This window comes from Stegostoma tigrinum, chromosome 20 (assembly GCF_030684315.1).
Source record: "Stegostoma tigrinum isolate sSteTig4 chromosome 20, sSteTig4.hap1, whole genome shotgun sequence".
In the NCBI taxonomy this organism is placed as follows: Eukaryota; Metazoa; Chordata; class Chondrichthyes; order Orectolobiformes; family Stegostomatidae; genus Stegostoma; species Stegostoma tigrinum.
In genome coordinates, this window is record NC_081373.1 from 6723666 (window position 1) to 6746197 (window position 22532).

The following is a 22532-nucleotide window of genomic DNA, read 5'->3' on the forward strand; positions in this document are numbered from 1 at the left end:
TAAGCTCCAGCTCATCTGAGGGAAAGCCTGACTAACCGAGCGAGTTTCTACAGACAGTCGGCAGGCGTGAATCATGATGGTAGAGACTTGACACCATGAGGAAATGTCAAACCCACTCGTCACTTGGCAGGAAACCACAGCATTCCACAGGAGTGCGGCTCAAGTACATCCTTGCGTTACATTAAACAGCCAATTAAGTTAAAGTTCATAGAATCCCTACAGTGAGGAAACAGGCCCTTCGGCCCAACAAGTCCACAGCAAACTTCACAGTATCCCACCCAGACCCATGCCCGTATAATGCATCTAACCTAAACATCCCTGAACGCTATGGAACAATTTTCCATGGCCGATCCACCTAACCTGCAAATCTTTGGACTGTGGGAGGAAACCGGAGCACCCGGAGGAAACCCACACAGACACAGGGAGAATGTGCAAACTCCACACAGACAGTCACCCGAGGCTGGAATCGAACCACGGTCCCTAATGCCATGAGGCTGCAGTGCTAACCACTGAGCCACCGTGCTGCCCCAAGTCAAATGAGAATGCCCATTATTTTTCTCTACGAAATGTGGGTTTCCTCTGGGTGCTCCAGTCTCCTCCCACGGTCCAAAGATGTACAGGCTGGGTGGAGTGGCCATGGGAAATTGCCTGCAGTCTTCAGCATGGGCATCACTGGTTGGGCCCAGCATTTACTGCCTGTCCCTAATTGCCCCTTGAGAAGGTGGGGGTGAGCTGCCTTCTTGAATCGCTGCAGTCCATGCACTGTGGGTTGAGCCACAATGCCCTTAGGGAGGGAATTCCAGGATTTTGACCCAGCGACAGTGAAGGAACAGTAACACATTTCCAAGTCAGGATGGTGAGGGGCTTGGAGGGGAACTTGCAGGGCACGGTATTCCCATGTATCTGATGCCCTTGTCCTTCTAGATGGAAGTGGTCATAGGTTTGGAAGGTAATAAAATGTGAGGCTGGATGAACACAGCAGGCCAAGCAGCATCTCAGGAGCACAAAAGCTGACGTTTCGGGCCTAGACCCTTCATCAGAGAGGGGGATGGGGGGAGGGAACTGGAATAAATAGGGAGTGAGGGGGAGGCGGACCGAAGATGGAGAGTAAAGAAGATAGGTGGAGAGAGTGTAGGTGGGGAGGTAGGGAGGGGATAGGTCAGTCCAGGGAAGACGGACAGGTCAAGGAGGTGGGATGAGGTTAGTAGGTAGCTGGGGGTGCGGCTTGGGGTGGGAGGAAGGGATGGGTGAGAGGAAGAACCGGTTAGGGAGGCAGAGTCAGGTTGGACTGGTTTTGGGATGCAGTGGGTGGGGGGGAAGAGCTGGGCTGGTTGTGTGGTGCAGTGGGGGGAGGGGATGAACTGGGCTGGTTTAGGGATGCAGTAGGGGAAGACGAGATTTTGAAACTGGTGAAGTCCACATTGATACCATATGGTATCAATGTGGACTTCACCAGTTTCAAAATCTCCCCTTCCCCTACTGCATCCCTAAACCAGCCCAGTTCATCCCCTCCCCCCACTGCACCACACAACCAGCCCAGCTCTTCCCCCCCACCCACTGCATCCCAAAACCAGTCCAACCTGACTCTGCCTCCCTAACCGGTTCTTCCTCTCACCCATCCCTTCCTCCCACCCCAAGCCGCACCCCCAGCTACCTACTAACCTCATCCCACCTCCTTGACCTGTCCGTCTTCCCTGGACTGACCTATCCCCTCCCTACCTCCCCACCTACACCCTCTCCACCTATCTTCTTTACTCTCCATCTTCGGTCCGCCTCCCCCTCTCTCCCTATTTATTCCAGTTCCCTCCCCCCATCCCCCTCTCTGATGAAGGGTCTAGGCCCGAAACGTCAGCTTTTGTGCTCCTGAGATGCTGCTTGGCCTGCTGTGTTCATCCAGCCTCACATTTTATTATCTTGGAATCTCCAGCATCTGCAGTTCCCATTATCTCTGATAGGTTTGGAAGGTGCTGTCTGAGGATCTTTGGTGAGTTTCTGCAGTGTATCTTGCAGATAGTACACTGCTGCTCATGAGCATCGGTGGTGGAGGGAGTGGGATGTTTGTGGATGTGGTGCCAATCAAGCGGCTGCTTTGTCCTGGATGGTGTTAAGCTTCTTGAGTGTTGTTGGGGCTGTACCCATCCAGGCAAATGGGGGGTATTCCATCCCACTCCTGACTTGTGCCTTGTTAGGTACACTGCATCGAGTAGCTCACCTCCTGATCTTATCAGGCTTTGGGGAGTCAGGGGGTGAGTTACTCACCACAGTATTCCCAGCCTCTAACCTGCTCTTGTGGCCACTGTGTTTATGTGGTGAGTCCAGCTGAGTTTCTGCACAGTAGTGACACTCAGGATGGTGATAGTGAGGGACGTGTACAAAAGTGCAGCCTATTGGTCATTCTCAGTGAATGATAACCTGTGCTTAGCATCTTCCCTGTGGCAGTGGCACCTATGATTGGAAATTCAGGGCAGCATTAAGTCTCCGTCCTGCCAGTGTGAGATACCTCAAAGTTCGGGCTTCTCACTGTCCTGTAAAAATCCAATTTACTGACACATTATACTCACAGTCCACACAAATCCTGACTTTCATGTGGGCTTGGCTAACTAAACATTATTTAAGGAACAATATAATTAAAATGACGAACATAAACTATTTCACAACCAGGAGTAAGTAATGTTTACACTTATGTGGTGTGATTAACATGACTGATCACAATATGGACATTTTGTCTGAGTCCCTCTGACAGTGAGTGGTAACTGAGTGTCCTGGAAATCCTCATCCAAGGGCAATTAGAATCATAGAAATATAGAAGCCCTACAGTTCAGATAGAGGCCTTTCAGCCCATCACGTCTGCACCCACCCTCCGAAGAGCATCCCACCCAGACCCACCCTTTCCCTGTAACTCCACATTTCCCATGATCAATCCACCTAACCTGCACATCCTTGGACTCGAGAATAATTAAGAATAATCAAACATGTCAATGTGGAACCGGTCAAACCAGCCCCTACAGGATGCTGGCGACTCAGACGGACTTGGTTCTGATAGTCCAACACACGCTGCATGGCTACTTTATTGATAGAGGCATATTTTCAGGCTGAGGCAAAGATTCTCAAGTGGGATCAGACCTCCCACTCTCTGGAACCCCAGCCCAGCAACAGAACCACTTCATAACGGGACCTGACACTTGTTGCTTAGCACCGTCCCTGCAGTTAATGTCTTCATCAATGTTCGAGCTGGGATTGGAGAGTGAAGAGCAAGGGACAATTGAACTCCATTGTATTTTGGAGGCTAACTTGTACCAAATTGAACACTCGTGTCAATCTAGAACAGCTTGGTGGTAATGCTAAATTTGCAGACTTTGAATGTACATGAGGCCAACGTTGCAGTTCTCATAACTTTGATGGAATGCTCACAGGAAATGGTGGCTTGCTCTTCTCCTTTCAACACAGAGGTTCAAGGCTGTTAGCGCGCACCTTCAGGTTCTGCAAACACTTGAGTGAAGGTCCTGTCTCCAGGCACAGAGGCATCTGGCTACCTCAAACATGAGAGGTGTAGAAGAGAGATAGAGAGGGGGGAACAGTGACATTCTGAGTGAGGCATGAATTCTCTCATCCCCTAGTCTCCAGAAAATGATCAGAAATGTAGATGAACGGGGAGGAACATGGACTGTGATAATGGGAACTGCAGATGCTGGAGAATCCAAGATAACAAATGTGAGGCTGGATGAACACAGCAGGCCCAGCAGCATCTCAGGAGCACAAAAGCTGATGTTTCGGGCCTAGACCCTTCATCAGAGAGGGGGATGGATGAAGGGTCTAGGTCCGAAACGTCAGCTTTTGTGGTCCTGAGATGCTGTTGGGCCTGCTGTGTTCATCCAGCCTCATATTTTATTATCTTGGATTCTCCAGCATCTACAGTTCCCATTATCATAGGAACATGGACTGATTGGCCATTGGGACATACACACTCTGTAAAGCCATAAGTCATAGCAGGGTCCAAAGCAGGCCCATCGAGTCTACTCCACCGTTCAATAAGATCGTGACTGATAGGCTAATCCTCACCTTGACGTCCCTTTTACCCATAACCCTCTACTGCTGAGTAATAAATGAGGTCCAACTTGGCTCACCAACAATGAAGGTACTTAACTGTTAAATTACCAGCCACTTAAGGGCCTCTGCTCATCACCTCCCCGACTACCTGTCCTCATGGTAGATGAGGAAAACAGCAGGGTTACCGACTTCGGTAACCAAGACAACATGGGCCCAATTGGAGACAGGAAGGTCTGTAAAGTCCAGCACACTGCCCTCGCCTCTTCCCATGACTGGGGGATGAAATGAAAGAGACATACTGCTTCCTTGAGGAGTAGGTTTCCACCCATCGTCTAGAGGAGCCAGCAACCGGTGGTGTCTGAGCCAACTGCTGGTAGGCTCTTGACAAGCTGACAGGCCTGTGATCTAGAAAGGCTGCTCGGCACACAGGGATACTGGGTTATTCAATACTCACAGAATCCCGAAAATGCAGATAGAGGCCGTTCAGCCCATCAATTTTCTTTTTCCATTTTTCATTCACCGGATGAGGGCTTCTCTGGCTAGGCAGCATTTATTGCCCATCCCTAATTGCCCAGACGGCTGTTAAGATTGAACCACAATGCTGTGGGTCTGGAGTCACATGTAGGCCAGACCAGGTAAGGATGGCAGTTTCCTTCCCTAAAGGGCATTAGTGAACCAGATGGGTTTTTCCTGACAATCGACAATGGAATCATGGTTATCATCAGAATCTTAATTCCAGATATTTATTGAACTCAAATCCCACCATTTGTCGTGGTGGGATTCAAACCCAGGTCCCTAGAACATTATCTGGGTCTCTGGATTAACAGGCCAGCAATAATACCACTAGGCCATCGCCTCTCCTGTTTGTACCCACCCTCTGAAGGGCATATCTCCCCTCGACCTACCCCCCATTTACCACAGCTTGGCACTACAGGGCAATTTCCCAGGGCCAATCCACCCAGCCTGCACATCTTTGGAAACAAGAGCACACACAGGAAACCCACGCAGACTTGGGGAGAACGTGCAAACTCCACGCTGACAGTCACCCAAGGGTGGAATCGAACCTGAGTCCCTGGTGCTGTGAGGCTGCAGTGTTAACCACTGAGCCACCGTGCCAGGCAATGGCACTCAACATGTCATTCTCTAAAGGCGGAAATCTTAGCTTTCTGTGATGCAAGCATCAACTCGACTTATCCATTGAGTCATAGCGGCTTACAGCACTGAAACAAACCCTTCAGTCCAATTAGTTCAAGCCGACCAAGTTTTCCAAACTAAACTAATCCCGCTCGCCTGCATTTGGCCCTTTCGGCCCTAAACCTTTCCTGTTTTTGTATCTGTCCCAAAGTCTGTTCAATGGCAACTTTACTTGCATCAACTACTTGCTCTGGCCGTTCATTCCACATCTGTGTGAAAAAGTTTCACCTCAGGTCCCTTTTAAATCTTCCTCCTCTCACCTTAAACCTATGCCCCCAAATTTTGAACAAGAAATGTGGATTCAAATCCTGTCACCACAGCAGCTAGAATCATAGAATCCCTACAGTGTGGAAAGGGGAGGAGTTAAATTGAGTTAATGAAATAAATCTGGAACAAAAAACAAAGCAACAGCAATCATGACCATGTAAGTTACAGGACTGTTGTAAAAGTCCATCTGGCACATCTTCCTTCAGGAAAGCCAATTGGGTATTTTTGCGCAGTACCCTGGCCTCTGTCTGACTTTGGACACACAGCAATGTGGTCAATTCGTAACTACTGTCCGAAATGACCTAGTAAGCCTAAAGCAGGATGGTAACTCGGTGGTTAGTGCTGCTGCCTCAGAGCACCAGGGGCCCGGGTTACAATCCCAGCCTCGGGCAACTGTCTGTGTGAAGACTGCACATTCTCCCTGTGTCTGCATGTGTTTCTTCCCTCAGTCCAAGGATGTGCAGGTTGGGGTGGATTGACCATGCTATATGCAGGTTTACAGCAACATCTGGGTGGGTTGCTCTTTGAAGGATCAGTGTGGACTTGATGGGCTGAATGGTCTGCTTCCACAATGAAAGGGATTCTATGATGAAGCCACTCAGTTGTGCAAGAAGGCAGCTCACCAACACCTTCCCAAGGCCATTAAACAATAACTTCTTGTGAATGAATTATTAAGAAAGTATTATTTCTGAAGATTTGCATTGTGCTCAGCACATGACTTCTGTATTGCAACATTGGTAGCTGTTGATAATAAGCCACAAAAGTCCAAGACTGAAATAAAAACTGCCCTTTACATTCGAAAGGGCGATTCTACCCAATAAAGTGCAGTTAGACTATTCGCTGTTACTGAGTTAGCTTGCTAATGTACATTGGTGGGCCAGACTGCTGTAATCAGCTGGACAGCCAACTGTGCACAGCACAGAGCTCAGCATTTTCCAGTGATAATGGGAATTGCAGATGCTAGAGAATCCAATATAATAAAATGTGAGGCTGGATGAACACAGCAGGCCCAGCAGCATCTCTGGAGCACAAAAGCTGTTTCGGGCCTAGACCCTTCATCAGAGAGGGGGATGGGGTGAGGGTTCTGGAATAAATAGGGAGAGAGAGGGAGGCGGACCGAAGATGGAGAGAAAAGAAGATAGGTGGAGAGAGTATAGGTGGGAAGGTAGGGAGGGGATAGGTCAGTCCAGGGAAGACGGACAGGTCAAGGGGGTGGGATGAGGTTAGTAGGTAGGAGATGGAGGTGCGGCGTGGGGTGGGAGGAAGGGATGGGTGAGAGGAAGAACAGGTTAGGAAGGCAGAGACAGGTTGGACTGGTTTTGGGATGCAGTGGGTGGAGGGGATGAACTGGGCTGGTTTAGGGATGCGGTGGGGCAAGGGGTGATTTTGAAGCTGGTGAAGTCCACATTGATACCATTGGGCTGCAGGGTTCCCAAGCGGAATATGAGTTGCTGTTCCTGCAACCTTCGGGTGACATCATTGTGGCACGGCAGGAGGCCCATGATGGACATGTCATCTAAAGAATGGGAGGGGGAGTTGAAATGGTTCACGACTGGGAGGTGCAGTTGTTTATTGCGAAGCGAGCGGAGGTGTTCTGCAAAGCCGTCTCCAAGCCTCCGCTTTGTTTCTCCAATGTAGAGGAAGCCACACCGGGTACAGTGGATACAGTATACCACATTGGCAGATGTGCAGGTGAACCTCTGCTTAATATGGAAAGTCATCTTGGGGCCTGGGATAGGGGTGAGGGAGGAGGTGTGGGGGCAAGTGTAGCACTTCCTGCGGTTGCAGGGGAAGGTGCCGGGTGTGGTGGGGTTGGAGGGCAGTGTGGAGCGAACAAGGGAGTCACGGAGAGAGTGGTCTCTCTGGAAAGCAGACAAGGGTGGGGATGGAAAAATGTCTTGGGTGGTGGGGTCGGATTGTAGATGGCGGAAGTGTCGGAGGATGATGCGTTGTATCCGGAGGTTGGTGGGGTGGTGTGTGAGAACGAGGGGGATCATCTTTGGGCGGTTCTGGTGGGGGCGGGATGTGAGGGATCTGTTGCGGGAAATGCAGGAGACGCGGTCAAGGGTGTTCTCGACCACTGCGGGGGGAAAGTTGCGGTCCTTGAAGAACTTGGACATCTGGGATGTGTGGGAGTGCAATGCCTCATCGTGGGAGCAGATGCGGTGGAGGCGGAGGAATTGGGAATAGGGGATGGAATTTTTGCAGGAGGGTGGGTGGGAAGAGGTGTATTCTAGGTAGCTGCGGGAGTCGTGGGCTTGAAGTGGATATCGGTTTCCAGGTGGTTGCCTGAGATGGAGACTGAGAGGTTCAGGAAGGTGAGGGATGTGCTGGAGATGGCCCAGGTGAACTGAAGGTTGGGGTGGAAGGTGTTGGTGAAGTGGATGAACTGTTCGAGCTCCTCTGGGGAGCAAGAGGCGGCGCCGATACAGTCATCAATGTACCAGAGGAAGAGGTGGGGTTTGGGGCCTGTGTAGGTGCGGAAGAGGGACTGTTCCACGTAACCTACAAAGAGGCAGGCATAGCTGGGGCCCATGTGGGTGCCCATGGCCACCCCTTTAGTCTGTAGGAAGTGGGAGAAGCTGGTGAAGTCCACATTGTGGACATGTAGGAAGCTTTTGTACTCCTGAGATGCTGCTGGGCCTGCTGTGTTCATCCAGCCTCACATTTTATTATCAGCATTTTCGCACCGAGTCCAGCCTGTTCCATTTTAATGCAATGTCAAAGCGATTTCCATATTAGAGCAGAGTAAGACTCTCAGGAAACAAACCGACTGGGTCTGGAGAGAGAAACAGAGTTAATGTTTTGAGCCTTTCTTCATATGAAGAGAGTCATACCAGAGCTGAAATGTTCACTCTGCTTCTCCACAGGTGCTGCTAGACCTGCTGAGTTCCTCCAACATTTTCTGTCTTTGTTTCGTATTTCCAGCGTCTGCAGGATTTTGCCTTTGTTCCCAGGCTCTCATGAGCTCAGGGTTTAAATTTATAGCTCCTTGTTTCACTCCCAAGGCCTCACAGCTTCCAAAAACATGGCCATCCTGTTACAGGAAAGATATTACTAAGCTAGAGAGAGTTTCAGAAGAGATTTACCAGGATGGTGCTGGGTATGAGGAAACGCTGGGACTTTTTCCCTGGAGCGTAAGAGATTGAGCGATGACCTTATCGTGGTTTATAAAATCATGAGGGGCACAGATAAGGCGAATGGCAGGTGTCTTTTCCCCAGGGTGGGGTATTTCGTGGGGCTTTTTGTTAAGGTGAGGGGAAAAGAGATTTTAAAACAGACATGAGGGCCGAAGTTTTTTTTATACAGAGAGTGGTTCGTATGCGGAACTAACTTCCTGAGGAGGAGGTGGGTGTGGGTACAGTTACCACATTTAAAAGACATTTCGATAGGTATACGAATAGGAAATACTTGGAGGGATATGGGCTAGGAGCAGGCGAGTGGGACTAGTTTAATGTGGAATTATGTTTGGCACAGATGGGTTGGACCAAAGGGTCTGTTTCCAAGCTGTATGACTCTATGACTCTCCAACTCCAACTCAGCAGCTGCTGATGTCCTATCCATTTGTTAATTTTAGTGTCACACTGGGCTCGAGTTCCTGAGATTTGGTGGTTTATTGCTGTTAATTCCTGTTTCCTGGTCTCAAACATTTTTTCTCCATCCTTTTCCAAATGTAAGAACATTGATACCTGCCCCACTAACTGTAATATACACACCTTTACCAACAGTACCTTCCACTGTCTCATAGCTCTCTGTGAAATCGGTGTCACACACCCTCTAGCACAAATCTCCACCATTGAATCTTACAACCAGTCCTCAACACTCCATCGCTGTGGACTAAATCATTCCAACACCCTCCCTGCTCTTGGTGTGGAGTTTTGTAGGAGTCTCGAAGCAGTGGAAGAGTGAAACTAGCCAGTTCCAAGTGGCTCTACACCAGCAGTGCCACCAGAAGGAACACTCATAATGTGGTTACTATAAGCAGCTCCTGACACCAAATATCTCACTTAAGTTAAAGTATTGCCTTTAAAATGTGGGATTATAAAGAGGAAATGCTGGAGTACTCAACAGGGCAGGCGACACTGGTGAAGAGATAAACTGCCAGCCATTATCTTTTGGAAGAAGGATCCCGACCCGAAAAGTCAGCTTTCCTGCTCCTCTGACGCTGCCTGACCTGCTGTGTTCCTCCAGCTCCACAGTGCGTTGTCTCTGACTCCAACATCTGCAGTTCTTAGTTAATCTAAGTGATTACTTTGATACAGCATAGGAGCAGATATTTTAAGTAAAGAAAGAAGCAGGGACGCAGGTGTACATCTCTGTCCAGATGAATGTGGTATGTTAACCCTGATTCTCTCTCCACTGGGACTGTCTGGGCCTATGATGATGCTCTGTCTGTCTTTCAGATTTCTGCAGCATTTTCTAAACAACATCTGGCTCCTGTGTCAGATCTAATGGATCTTTCTTCGCTGTTCAGAAGTGAGAATGGGGTACTTTGTAACTCACTCCCCAAGTATGGAGCTGGAGATGTGGAATGCACCCAAAATATAACGACTGATGCAAATTAAAATCAGCATATTTGCACTTAAAAAGGGAAGGTGGAACTCTAACTCCGCATAAGGTAAATGTTCTTCTTTAAAAGGGTGAAATGTTGCCATAACGAACTGGTTAAAAAAATTCACCATTCTATGAATACAAGGATAGAAATTGTTGGAAAAGCTCAGGAGGGCTGGCAGCTTCTGAGGAAGAGCCACTCAATTGAAAACATTAACTCTGCTTTCTCTCCACAGAGGCTGCCAGAAGTGCTGAGCTTTCCCAGCAATTTATGTTTCTGATTTACAGCATCTGCAGTTTTCTTGGCTTTTACTGAGAACACAAAGCTAAGATGGGGAGGTGCTGGTGTTGGACAAGGGTGGACAAAGTCAGAAGTCACACGACACCAGGTTATAGTCCAACGCATTTATATGAAATCACAAGCTTTCGAGGTGCTTTTTAATTAAGAAAAAGTTAGAGTCATCAGGGACAAAGCTGCAACTTCAAATAAACTTGTTGGGCTGTAACCGGCTGTCATGTGATTTCTGATAAAGCTAAAAAACATGCCATTCAGCCCATCGAGCCTGCTCTGTGTTCAATAAAGATTTCTGATTGATCAAGCTGAGGCTTCGACTCCACTCTCCTATTTGATTTCAAAAACCTTTCCTCCCTTATCAATCAAAAATCGATCTAACTCATCCTTGAATAAACTCAACGACCCTGCATCAACTGTTTTCTGGGAGCTTAAAATCCACAGAATAACAATCTCCTGACAGACAAAACAAAATTCTCCTCATCTCTGTCCAAACCCCTCAAAATATATCAAGGATTTGGCATAGACTCTAACTTTTTCTTAATTAAAAGGCAACTTCTAGGCATTGCGTTCTGAAAGCAATTTGATTGGCCAAACTATCAACCTTGGAGCAAACACACTTTATTCATACACGATAGTTAAAATACGACAAAGGAAAGAGGAAATTGGAGTAGCTTAACCATATTGGAAAACTTAACAGAACAATAGATTATTTAATGGCTAAACAGTAACTATTCCAAAAAAAATCATCCCATAAACACACCCTTGGCAAAGGCAAATTCAGTAAAATAGATTGTCTCACATGCAATTTTAGCAGGGGGAAGGCAGCCCCCAGCTTTTAGCTGTAACGGAGAAAGGAAAAAACAGCTTCCACATCCAGCTCCAAAACCCTAGCAGCTGCGACTGAAAAATTCAAACTAAAAATCCTGATTCTGGGGGAGATTGGCCCCACCCATTCAGGCTGCTTCTATTGTTCTAACATAAAATAAAAACCCAAGGCCTCACAAGCTGTCTACTGTATAGACCATCAATAGACAGCTCTGTCTTAAAAGCTCTCTTCAAAACAAAACCCAGGACTAAATACGCCTCTTAAAGCCACAGTGGCACCCCTTGGAAGACGTTATGGTCAGTGCTTTGCTAAAGGGTTAACATATTGCACAGCATGGACTTTGCCTCATTGGAGAGTGTGTCATGGTGTTGTTTGGAAGGGTCTCTACGGGACACCATTCAGAGTACAGTCTTTGTTTTAACATGTCCTGCTCTGTTAAAACAAATCCTGCACATACCATCCTCATTTGTGGGATATTCAGCATTGCGACAATTGCATTTCAAACACATTTTCTTTAGAGTGACCTGCATCTGTGTTTGCCCTTGATAAAAGTCTTGTATCCAAGGCATTCAAAACAGCCAACAGTCCACAGCTGATTCTCAACAAATTTTAATAACAGATTCAGTTTTATTACTCCGTGAATACTCTGCAAGGGCCTGAATTTGTACAAAACGGCAGTAAATCACTCCCCAGGAAAAAAAAATCAGAAGGGATATGAGTTCCTGAGGAATGTATTCAATATAACTGTATATTGCGTTTATTGATTGATGATGAAACACATCAAGCAATAAACTGAATCATTGCCACAGGGTTAGATATAAGCCTGAGAACTACTGGTTAGAATATTAGCACAGGAACATTCATGTTAATCACTGCAGATGCTGGGAATTCAAAATCAGAGCAGAAAATACTCACAACACTCTGCAGTGTCCAAGGAGGGAGAAACGGGGCTGACATTTCAGAAATCTAAGAACATTCCAGAAAGATAATCAACCAGAAACGCTAACAATAATTAGAATGCAAGGAATCAGCACGGGAGTTAGCCATCTGGGATTGCTGCCACTTCCATGTTTCCATCAGATCATGGATTATCCTGAAGTGGATTCAGTATTCCTGTCCCATCCCCATTCCAACTGGAGCCGATCATGTTAAATGTGTTTGTGCCTCTCCTATTAGACTAGACAATGCAATGTCACAGTAACACACTTAGCTCTCAGACCCCTTACAAAGGCTTCTTTTTTGTAGACGGGTTTTGATGGATTGTAGAAAAATGGATTTATTCCAAGTTCTACAGATAATTTATTTTTAAAAATGGTCAATACAGGAATTATTTTAAAAGATACTTCTGGTAAATTACTAATTTAATGGACTCTTCTTAGAAATTGCCTGTTTCAGTTTTATCCTAGAATCCCTATAGCGTGGAAATAGGCCATTTGGCCCAGTAAGTCCACAGCGCCCCTCTGAGGAGCATCCCACCCAGGCCCACTCCCCTCCCCTTAAGTCCTGCATTTCCTATTGCTAATCCAACCAGCCTGCACACTATGGATAATTTCCCATAGTCAATCCATCCTAACCTGCACATCTTTGGACTGTGGGAGGAAACTGGAGCACCTGGAGGAACCCCACGCAGACAGTCACCCACGGCTGGAATCGAACCCTGGTCCCTGGTGCTGTGAAGCTGCAGTGCTAACCACTGAGCCAGCGTGCCTTGTGGCTGTTTGTTTATTGTTTAGTTAGAAAAATAAAGCTTCTGAGGAAAAGGCTGCCCAGTTCACCTCTCTGCCTTTCTGGAATATCTTTGCTGTGAGTCTAGTCTGAGCCCCATATGGTCCTCTTGGACAGCATCTGGAGGACTCCTCAATACTATGCTCCTGGAGCAAACTGTGTCTGCCAAGACTCCAGTGACAACTGCATGTGCCCACTGACCATTAAGTAAAACACCTGAAACGATCCACACTTATCCTATTTTAAGCCTGCCAAGAACAATTACTATTCACTCAAGCTGTACTTTCCTCCAAACTAAAGTTTTTTAGAGAGAAATCAGCTTTTCCCATTATCTGGTGTACGTTTGTGTGTATGTGTGTTTGTCAAGGATCCCTGGGCTCAAAACGTAATTCTTTTTTTCTTTCCAAAGATGCCACCAGACCTGCTGGGTTTCTTCAGCACTTTCTGTTTTTGTTTCAGATTTCAAGCATCTGCAATTTTTTGATTTATTTTATGACTGAATTAAGCCCCTGGTCTGTAGGTGGCAAAATAGGGCACCAGCAGAATGACCACCAAGCCCAGTGAAGCTAATCGTTCTAGATAGAAATAGCCCCCAGGCACCCATCCACTCTGGTATCCAATTCCTAAACAATTAGGACTGAGAGAATAGCAGCAGGTGTAGGCCATTCAGCCCTTCAAGCCTGCTATACCATTCAATATGATCCTGGCTGATTTTCCAAAACAGTCCGCGTTCTCAATTGTCCTCCATACTGTTTAATTCCTTTAGTATTTTAGAGGTATATGGGCCAAATGCTAGCAAATGGGAGCCCAATGCTAACAATGTGGATTTCACCAGCTTCAAAATCTCCCCTTCCCCCCACTGCATCCCAAAACCAGCCCAGCTCGTCCCCGCCTGCCTAACCTGTTCTTCCTCTCACCTATCCCCTCCTCCCACCTCAAGCCGCACTTCCATTTCCCGCATACTAACCTCATCCCGCCCCCTTGACCTGTCCGTCCTCCCCGGACTGACCTATCCCCTCCCTACCTCCCCACCCATACTCTCCTCTCCACCTATCTTCTTTTCTCTCCATCTTCAGTCCCCCTCCCCCTCTCTCCCTATTTATTTCAGAACCCTCTCCCCATCCCCGCCTCTGATGAAGGATTTAGGCCCGAAACGTCAGCTTTTGTGCGCCTAAGATGCTGCTTGGCCTGCTGTGTTCATCCAGCTTCACACTTTGTTATCTTGGATTCTCCAGCATCTGCAGTTCCCATTATCTCTAGGTCAGATTGGGATGTTTGGTCAGTATGGACGAGTTGGACCGAAGGGTCTGTTTCCGTTCTGTATAATGTTATAACTCCAGAACTATATCTTTCTCCTTCTTGAAAACATTCAATGTTTTGGCCTCAACCACTTTCTGTGGTAGAGAATTCCCCAGGTTCCCCACTCTGGCAGTGAGGGGGAGACATTTCTCCTCATCTCAGTCTTCAGTGGCCTTCCAACTGCTAGTATTCTGGCTCTCACTGTTAGATCAATCCCAGGGTGAAGAAACATTGAGGGAAGTGAGGAATTACAAAGCATTGAGGGCTTTTTCATGCAGAGGGTGGTGCGTGTGTGGAATGAGCTGCCAGAGGAAGGGTGGAGGCTGGTACAATTATAACATTTAAAAGTCATCTAGACGGGTATATGAATGGGAAAGGTTTAGAGGGATATGGGCTGAATGGTGACAAATGGGACTAGATTAATTTAGAATATCTGGTCAGCATGGACGGGTTGAACCGAAGGGTCTGTTTCTGTGTATTACAGCTCTGTGACTAATAATTTAGGTTCGGAGGTATTACAATTGAAATAATGACAAGAAGGATAGAAGCAGAAAGGAGGGGTACAAGGGAGAATCACGAGCATACCTGCCTCTTTAGTAAGCTATTCTTCTCATATACTCCCTGACATAGTAATGCTCACACCAGCTGACACAGCAAAGCAGTTTGTGAACACCAAGAACTGCACGATACTGCAATATCCTTATGAATGCAATGATCCATGAATATTCCTTGCCCGCAAGAAATAAAGTAAACCCAATAACATGCTCAATGTGCCCCATAACAGGCTGCGTTCTATGATTCCTGGATGACAGCAAAAGTAAGATAGGGGTCAGGTTAGCTCACAAAACCAACAACTGTTCGAAAAACTCAGCAGCTCTGGCAACATCTGTGGAGAGAGAAACAGAGTTTACATTTCGGGTCCAGGGACCCCTCTTCAGTTCGGCGTTTCTCCAGCAATTTCTGTTTTTTGTTTCAGATTTCCAGCTGTTTAGGGTTATTTATGGTCAGTTGGCTGGATGTTGGTTTGTGATGCAGAGTAACGTTAATGGCACGGGTTCAATCCCCAGACCCGCTGGGGTTACCGTGTAGGGTCCTCCTTCTCATCCCCTCCCCCCTGGCCTGAGGTGTGGTGACCCTCAGGTTAAACAGCCATCAGTCACCTCTGTCTCTAAATAAAAAGCAAAAGAACTGCGGATGCTGTAAATCAGGAACAAAAACAAAGTTGCTGGAAAAGCTCAGCAGGTCTGGCAGCATCTGTGAAGGAGAAAACAGAGTTAACCTTTCAGGTCCAGAGACCCTTCCTCAGAACTGACGGTGGCTGGGAAAACGTCAGGTTATATGCAGAAAATAGGGAGGTGGATGGGGTAGGGAGTAAGCGATAGGATAGAGCCCAAAGAGAGAGAGAGACTGTTGGACAGACAAAGGAGTTGCTAATGATCAGGCTGTGAGGGTGAATAGGTGTTAATGGGGACTGTTAGTGACTAACAACAGGGGGTGTGTAATGGCAGGCTGTGTGGTAACAAGGCCTGGTGTGTGGGGTGGGGGGGCTGGGACATGGGAGAGTTTAGGTCCTAAACTATTGACCTTAATATGAGTCCAGAGGGCTCTATCCTATCGTTTACTCCTTACCCCATCCACCTCCCTATTTTCTGCATATAACCTGACGTTTTCCCAGCCACCATCAGTTCTGAGGAAGGGTCACTGGACCCGCAATGTTAACTCTGTTTTCTCCTTCACCGATGCTGCCAGACCTGCTGAGCTTTTCCAGACATCTCTCTCTCCCTTGTGAGGTAAGGCTACAATGACTTTACTTTTACTGTAAGAAAGCTCTCGCACATTCATGAACCTTTTTATCTTACTCAATGAGTGAAGTTAATTTGCTAATTAACACTGCTACGTGCGGGATTCAGCTCTGTATCTCACCTCATCCACAACAACATTCTGGCCTGCAATGTTTCACAGACAGAATTCATTAAGGGCTGTATCTCTCTCATTCACACACACACACACACACACACACACACACACACACACACACACACACACATCAGTCACACTCTCACTGACACTCTCACACACTCACACTCTCTCTCACACACTGACACACACACACTCAGTCACACTCTCACTCACACTTTCACACACTCACACTCTCCCACACACACACACACACACACACACACACACACACACACAGTCACACTCTCACTCCCACTTTCACACACTCACACTCTCTCTCACACCCACACCCTCACACTCAAACGCAAGCACACACTCCCTAACTCACACACTCTCTCACACATACACACAGACTCAGATACACACACACTCCTACACACACACACACACACTCACACTCTCTCACACACACAGCTGTGAAATCCTCTTACCTTGCAGACACGAGCCACTCTTGTGACCAACGGCTTCCCGTCGAATGCATTCTCTTCGCTCAGTTTCTCCGTGAAAAAGAAGTAAATTTTGTCGTCATCTCCCACCGAGCTGTTGACACTTTCCGTCACCAAGACCGAATCAATAAAGGTTACATCTACGAAGAAAAGCACAGCAATGAGTCAAGCTCATCAAGGCACCTTGTCCCACCCAGCCCCTTCCAGCTCTCACTTGGCCCATTCTCTATATTACTGCCCTTTTCCTGCCTGCTCCCCAATATTTAGATTACCTGAGAGTCTAAAAATCTGTCTATCATGACCTTCCATGTGACAACGTTAAGAAATGTGACACGAGTTGGTCATTTAGCTGCTTCAGCCTGCTCCACTATTTAACACAGTCATGGCTGATCTCATCTTGGCTTCAACTGCACTTTCCTACCCATTCTCCATAGCCCTTCAACCTGTTGCTAATTAAAAATCTGTCTGTTCCTCCTTAAATTTATAAATATTTTCAACAACAGAGCACCCAATGCACCATGGGGTACAGAAGAGATTTATGACAAGCTGGCACAGATAAAGGTACCAAAACTGAACACTCCACAAACACTTTGAAAAGCTTTGGGGGTGGGGATGAGGGGAGGAGGGTTAGAGAAAAGAAGGAAAGATTGAAGTTAGCCCATCTCTGCCCACCACCACCCCCCCCGCCGCCCCCGGCCGATTCAGGGGCCGACTGGTCCCTTATCCAGCATTCTGCTTTAATTTCAGTTCCTAGGGCCCTCAAACTTTGCAGTCAAAGTGACAACAAGAACGTTTGCTTCGTAAACATGGAACCATTTAATTCCAACATTCCGTCTTAAACTGTGGTCATGACCGGCCATTATTATTCAGCCCCAGTTGTCCTTCAGTGGTTTACTGGGTTACTTCACACAGCAGTTAATGGTCAATCATTGGTCCCACGTAGGCCTGACCTGAGAAGAATGTCAGATTTCCTTCTCAAGCGAGCCAATGATCAGCAGGCGGATTGAGCCAGCTTTACTGATTCGCAATAAGCCCGTCAGCTTCCAGGAACAAGAGTAGACCATTCAGCCCCTCGAGCCTGTTCTGCCATTCAATAAGATCATGGCTGATCTGTGGGGAAACTTCATATATCTGCCTTTGGCGCACAATCCCTTAATATACTTACTTACAGAAAATTGTCTATCTCACATTGAAGACTAACAACTGATCCAGCACTTATTGCTGTTTGTGGAAGCAAGTTCCAAACCTCTCCCACCCTTTGTGTGTGGAAATGCTTCCTAACGTCTCTCCTGAGTGGTCTGGCCCTAATTCTCAAACTATGCTTCTAGTTCTAGAATTCCCAACCAGTGAAAATAGTTTATCTCTATCTCTTCTGTCTTTTCCTGCTAATATCATCAATACTTTCGTCAGATCTCTCCGTAATCATCTAAATTCTGGAGAAAACAGGCCTAATTTGTGTAATCTCTCCTCATAACTTAACCCCTGACGTTCAGCTATCATTCTTGTAAACCTGTGTTGTGCTCCAAGGCCAATATATCCTTCCTCAGGTGTGTTCTCCCAGCTCAGCTCTAGTCTGCTTGTACAAATATGGGGAAGAGGAGCCTGAGAGTTACCTGGGAGTTAAAAATGAGAGCTTTCAATTTCACTCCACAGCAGTTTATCTCAGGCAGATTACAACTGAAGAAGTGAATAATTTTCCTTACCATTCAGTGAGTAAGGGAGAGAATCATCCATTCTGAGGGAGCGTTTCTGGAAGTTCCTCTTTATATCTGCCAGTGTGCCATGGAACCCATACAGCGTAGCAGTGTAGATGTTATTGTCTGTTGGAGGAACAGATTATAGAGGTCTGAATCATTCGCCCATTTTAGACTAAAATAAAATCTCTACCCCTAACCTAAAAGCAACTTTAGGTGTACACAGCTGCCCTCAAGAACAACAGAAAAATTCCTGGGTATCGGGAACTGATGAGAGAAATGACAGGGAGCTTTGCTCTGTTTCTTCAGTAAAGAGTGACTGTGTTGATCAGATTAAAGCCCTCAAGGCAACAATGAGAAATTGTAAAGACTTTCCAACCATATTCATTGCTAATCTAGGGGTGCAATTATCATGGAGTATAGAATTAAATAATAGATAAAGAACAACAGAGTCTTTTCATCTAAAGGAATTGTTTTATATTCTTTCTTGGCACATGGGCATCACTGATTAGCCCAGTATGTATTGCCCAGAGTCATCCACATCGCTGTGGGTCCGGAGTCACATGTAGGCCAGACCAGGTAAGGACGGCAGTTTCCTTCCCTAAAGGACATTAGTGAACCAGATGGGTTTTTTACAACAATTGACAGTGGTCAGCATTAGGATGCCATGGTGGGATTTGAAGCCAGTTCCAAAGTTTTAGTCTAGGGTTCTGGGTTGCTAGGTCATTGATATTAAAGTTATGTCACCACTCAATAAGTTACCGCAACAGCTCCCTAAAGCATAACACTAGCCCAACAAAAAAAAAGCTGCAGCAACAAAAATAAGAAATTACTGGAGAAACTCAGTCGGTCTGGCAGCAACTGTGGTCAGAAAGCAGAGACAATGTTGAGCAGGACTGAAGAACCAGACCTAAAACATTAACTCTGTTTTCTCTCTCCACAGATGCTGCCAGACCAGCTGAATTTCTCCTGTCCTTGTTCTGTCACGTGTAACAGCAAACATTCTCAGGATCTTGAGAAGGCTACATTTCCCAGGGTACCCCCAATGGTGGTAAATGGCTCAGCGACTGTGTGTGTCATTCTACCCTAGAGGGCACTAAAATGCCAACATATAAGGTGGATCTAGTGTCACCCATCTTCCAAAACGAGGAAAGGAAAGGGGCAAAAATCCATTCCCTGAGGTGAGTCAGCTCCACATTCATAGCAATCTGGCAACTTTCAAAATCATTTTTTCTTACACCAGCCTCCAAATAACCAGGTTTGTTAGAAATGAGACTTATGAGTTATCATCGTGGGGTCAGAACTCAGAATGATCACCAGTCTAGTAACTTTAACCAGTCCATGACAGAACTGACAATTCAAAGCATTCCTGGTCATAAACTGACTCAGAGATAGTAGGAACTGCAGATGCTGGAGAACCAGAGATAGCAAGGTGTAGAGCTGGATGAACGCAGCAGGCCAAGTAACATCAGAGGAGCAGGGAAGCTGACGTTTCAGGTCTGGACTCTTCTTTTGCTCCTCTGATGCTGCTTGGCCTGCTGTGTTCATCCAGCTCTACACCTTGCTATCTCTGGTGATAAATTAATTGTTTTGTTCTGTTCCTACCAACCATTATCTTTCTCAGTCATTGAGTTATCAGCTCCCAGAAATCATTTACCAAAAGGATCTACATGCAACAGGCTGGTTATTCAACACTTGAATAAAAGCAAACTGCAGATACTGGAAATGTTAGCCAAACTCAGAATACTGGAGAAACTCAGCAGGTCTGACGTACATGTGGAGTGAGAAACAGAGATAATGTTTCAGGCCCGGGGACCCTTCATGAGAACTGTGAATTGTTCAGGTTATTGAACGCACTGATTACTCAGGACTGACTTGAAAGTGGAGTCACAGCCGGTAGGATAGCGAAGAAGGTGTTTAGTATGCTCGCCTTTATTGGTCAGTGAGTTGAGTATGAAAATTGGTAGGTCATTTTGAGGATGTACAGGACAATAGTTAGGGCCACTTTTGGAAAACTGTATGCAATTCTGGTCTCCCTGCTTTAGGAAGGGTGTTGTGAAACTTGAAAGGGTTCAGAAAAGATTTACAAGGATGTTGTCAGGTTTGGAGGGTTTGAGCTACAGGGAGAGGCTGAATGGGCTGGGGCTATTCTCCCGGAGTGTCAGAGGCTGAGGGGTGACCTTATAGAGATCTATTAAATCATGAGGAGTATGGATAGGCTAAATAGACAAGATCTTTTCCCCGGGTTGGGGGAGTCCAAAACTAGAGGGGCATAGGTTTAAGGTGAGAGGGGAAGATTTAAAAGGAATCTAAGGGACAACATTTTCACACAGAGGGTGATGAGTGTAAGGAATGAACTACCAGAGGAAGTGGTGGAGATTGATGCAATTACTGCATTGAAGAGGCAACTAGATGAGTATATGAATAGGAAGGGTTTAGAGGGATATGGGTCAAATGCTGGTAAACGGGACTAGATTTATATAGGATAGCGGGTTGGCATAGACGTGTGGGGCCGAAGGGTCTGTTTCAATGCTCTATTTCTCTATGACTCCACGAGTAGCCGCAATTCCAACTTGTTTTCACATGGAGCCATAATGAGGGTTATTGCTGAGAGCTTGCCTTGTTTTACAATATATGTTTTGAGTTAGATGACTTCCAACATCCAGAGATACATGTTTTTTTCCTTTATTCATTCATGGGACAAGGGCATCGCTGGCTGGGGCAGCATTTATCGCCCATCCCTAATTTTAAGAGTCAAACACATTCCTGTGGGTCTGACATGTAGGCCAGACAAGGTAAGGATGGCAGTTTCCTTCCCTAAAGGACATTAGTGAGCCTGATGGGTTTTTCCTGACAGTTGACAATAGATTCATGGGTCATTGTTAGATTCTCAATTCCAGACATTTATTGAATTCAAATTCCACCATCTGCTGTGGGGGGATTCGAACCCAGGTCACCAGAATGTTATCTGGCTCTCTGGAATAACAGTGCAGCGATAATACCACTAGGCCACTGCCTCCCCTCTAGTCCTCAGCATAAGGTAGGCATATCAGGTTCTTGTGTAATGATTTGCACAGTTTGTGTTTCCTGGATGGGATCACTACACAGATTCCAGAGACTGAAGGACACCACTCTGCATCGGTCAGGGCCACTCCTGCTTTTATTTACTGTACATTCAAAGCTTTTGCAGTTTGATGATTGGCCTTCAAGGCAGCATCATGGACAAGTGTCCTGTAGCCACCAACTACCGGAGTGGAACTTGATTCCGAAGTTTCTGGTTTGGAAACAAAGACACCATCCAGTGCAATGTAACAATGTCTGATGCACCAGTGTTATTACACTCTCAGCTACAACAGCTCTGCCTCACGGTGTCATTGTTTGTCAGGTGTATCACGTAGCTTCGTGCTGACAATTCTTTGCACACTTTGTCTTGCTTCACCTTCCATACCATCCTCTAGGTTCTGGGAAGAATCTGGGAATACTGCAGTGAGTAACTCACCTCCTGACTCCCCAAAGCCATCTACAAGACACAAGTCAGGAGTGTGATGGAACACTCCCCACTTGCCTGGATGGGTGCAGCCCCAACAACACTCAAGAAGCTTGACACCATCCAGGACAAAGCAGCCGCTTGATTGGCACCACATCCACAAACATCCCACTCCCCCCACCACCGACGCTCAGTAGTAGCGGTGTGTACTCTCTACAAGATGCCATACCATCCTCTAGGTTCTTCCTCCACCCCCACCACTTAATGAAAAGCTATCCTATTTGTAACTTTTCTCAGTTCTGGTGGAAGGTCATCCATCTGAAACACAAACTCCATCCATCTCTCTCTCTCTCTCTCTTTCCCCCTGAAGAGGTCATCTGGCACGCGGACTATTTGCTGTTTTTGCCTCAGCATTTTGGTTTTGATTCCCTGCATCTGCGGAGTTTGCATAATGACTGGTTGCCTTGGCAAGTGGCCACCAGCTTCTGGAATTCCCCATGGCTTTCTCTACGGCAGCACTAACCAAACAGTACCACTTCCACCTGCGGTGTGAACTGTTTCAAAATTTTGCATATGTCCTGATGAGGGTCAGATGACAAGCTTCAGTAAGTTGTCTCTCTTTCCAGCAATGTTCAGGTTCTGTGCAACTACAGCTTGGGAGAAAGCAGAATAGAAAGCTCACAGCAGCAACGACACAACTACAGTTGATAAAACAGAACCAAAACTTGTGCTGAGAGGTTAT

The 22532-nt window shown here is 46.6% G+C and overlaps 1 protein-coding gene across 1 annotated transcript in view; it reads right to left on the bottom strand.

Annotated features, from left to right (window-relative positions):
* sema4gb (sema domain, immunoglobulin domain (Ig), transmembrane domain (TM) and short cytoplasmic domain, (semaphorin) 4Gb) overlaps positions 1-22532 on the bottom strand; it is a 199131-nt gene that overhangs the window by 52931 nt on the left and 123668 nt on the right. Inside the window, exons 7-8 of the mRNA XM_048550687.2 lie at positions 18313-18429; positions 16595-16749 (exon numbers count right to left, since the gene is read on the bottom strand). Of these exons, the coding sequence (XP_048406644.1) occupies positions 16595-16749; positions 18313-18429 (272 nt within the window). The remainder of the gene's footprint in view (positions 1-16594; positions 16750-18312; positions 18430-22532) is intronic.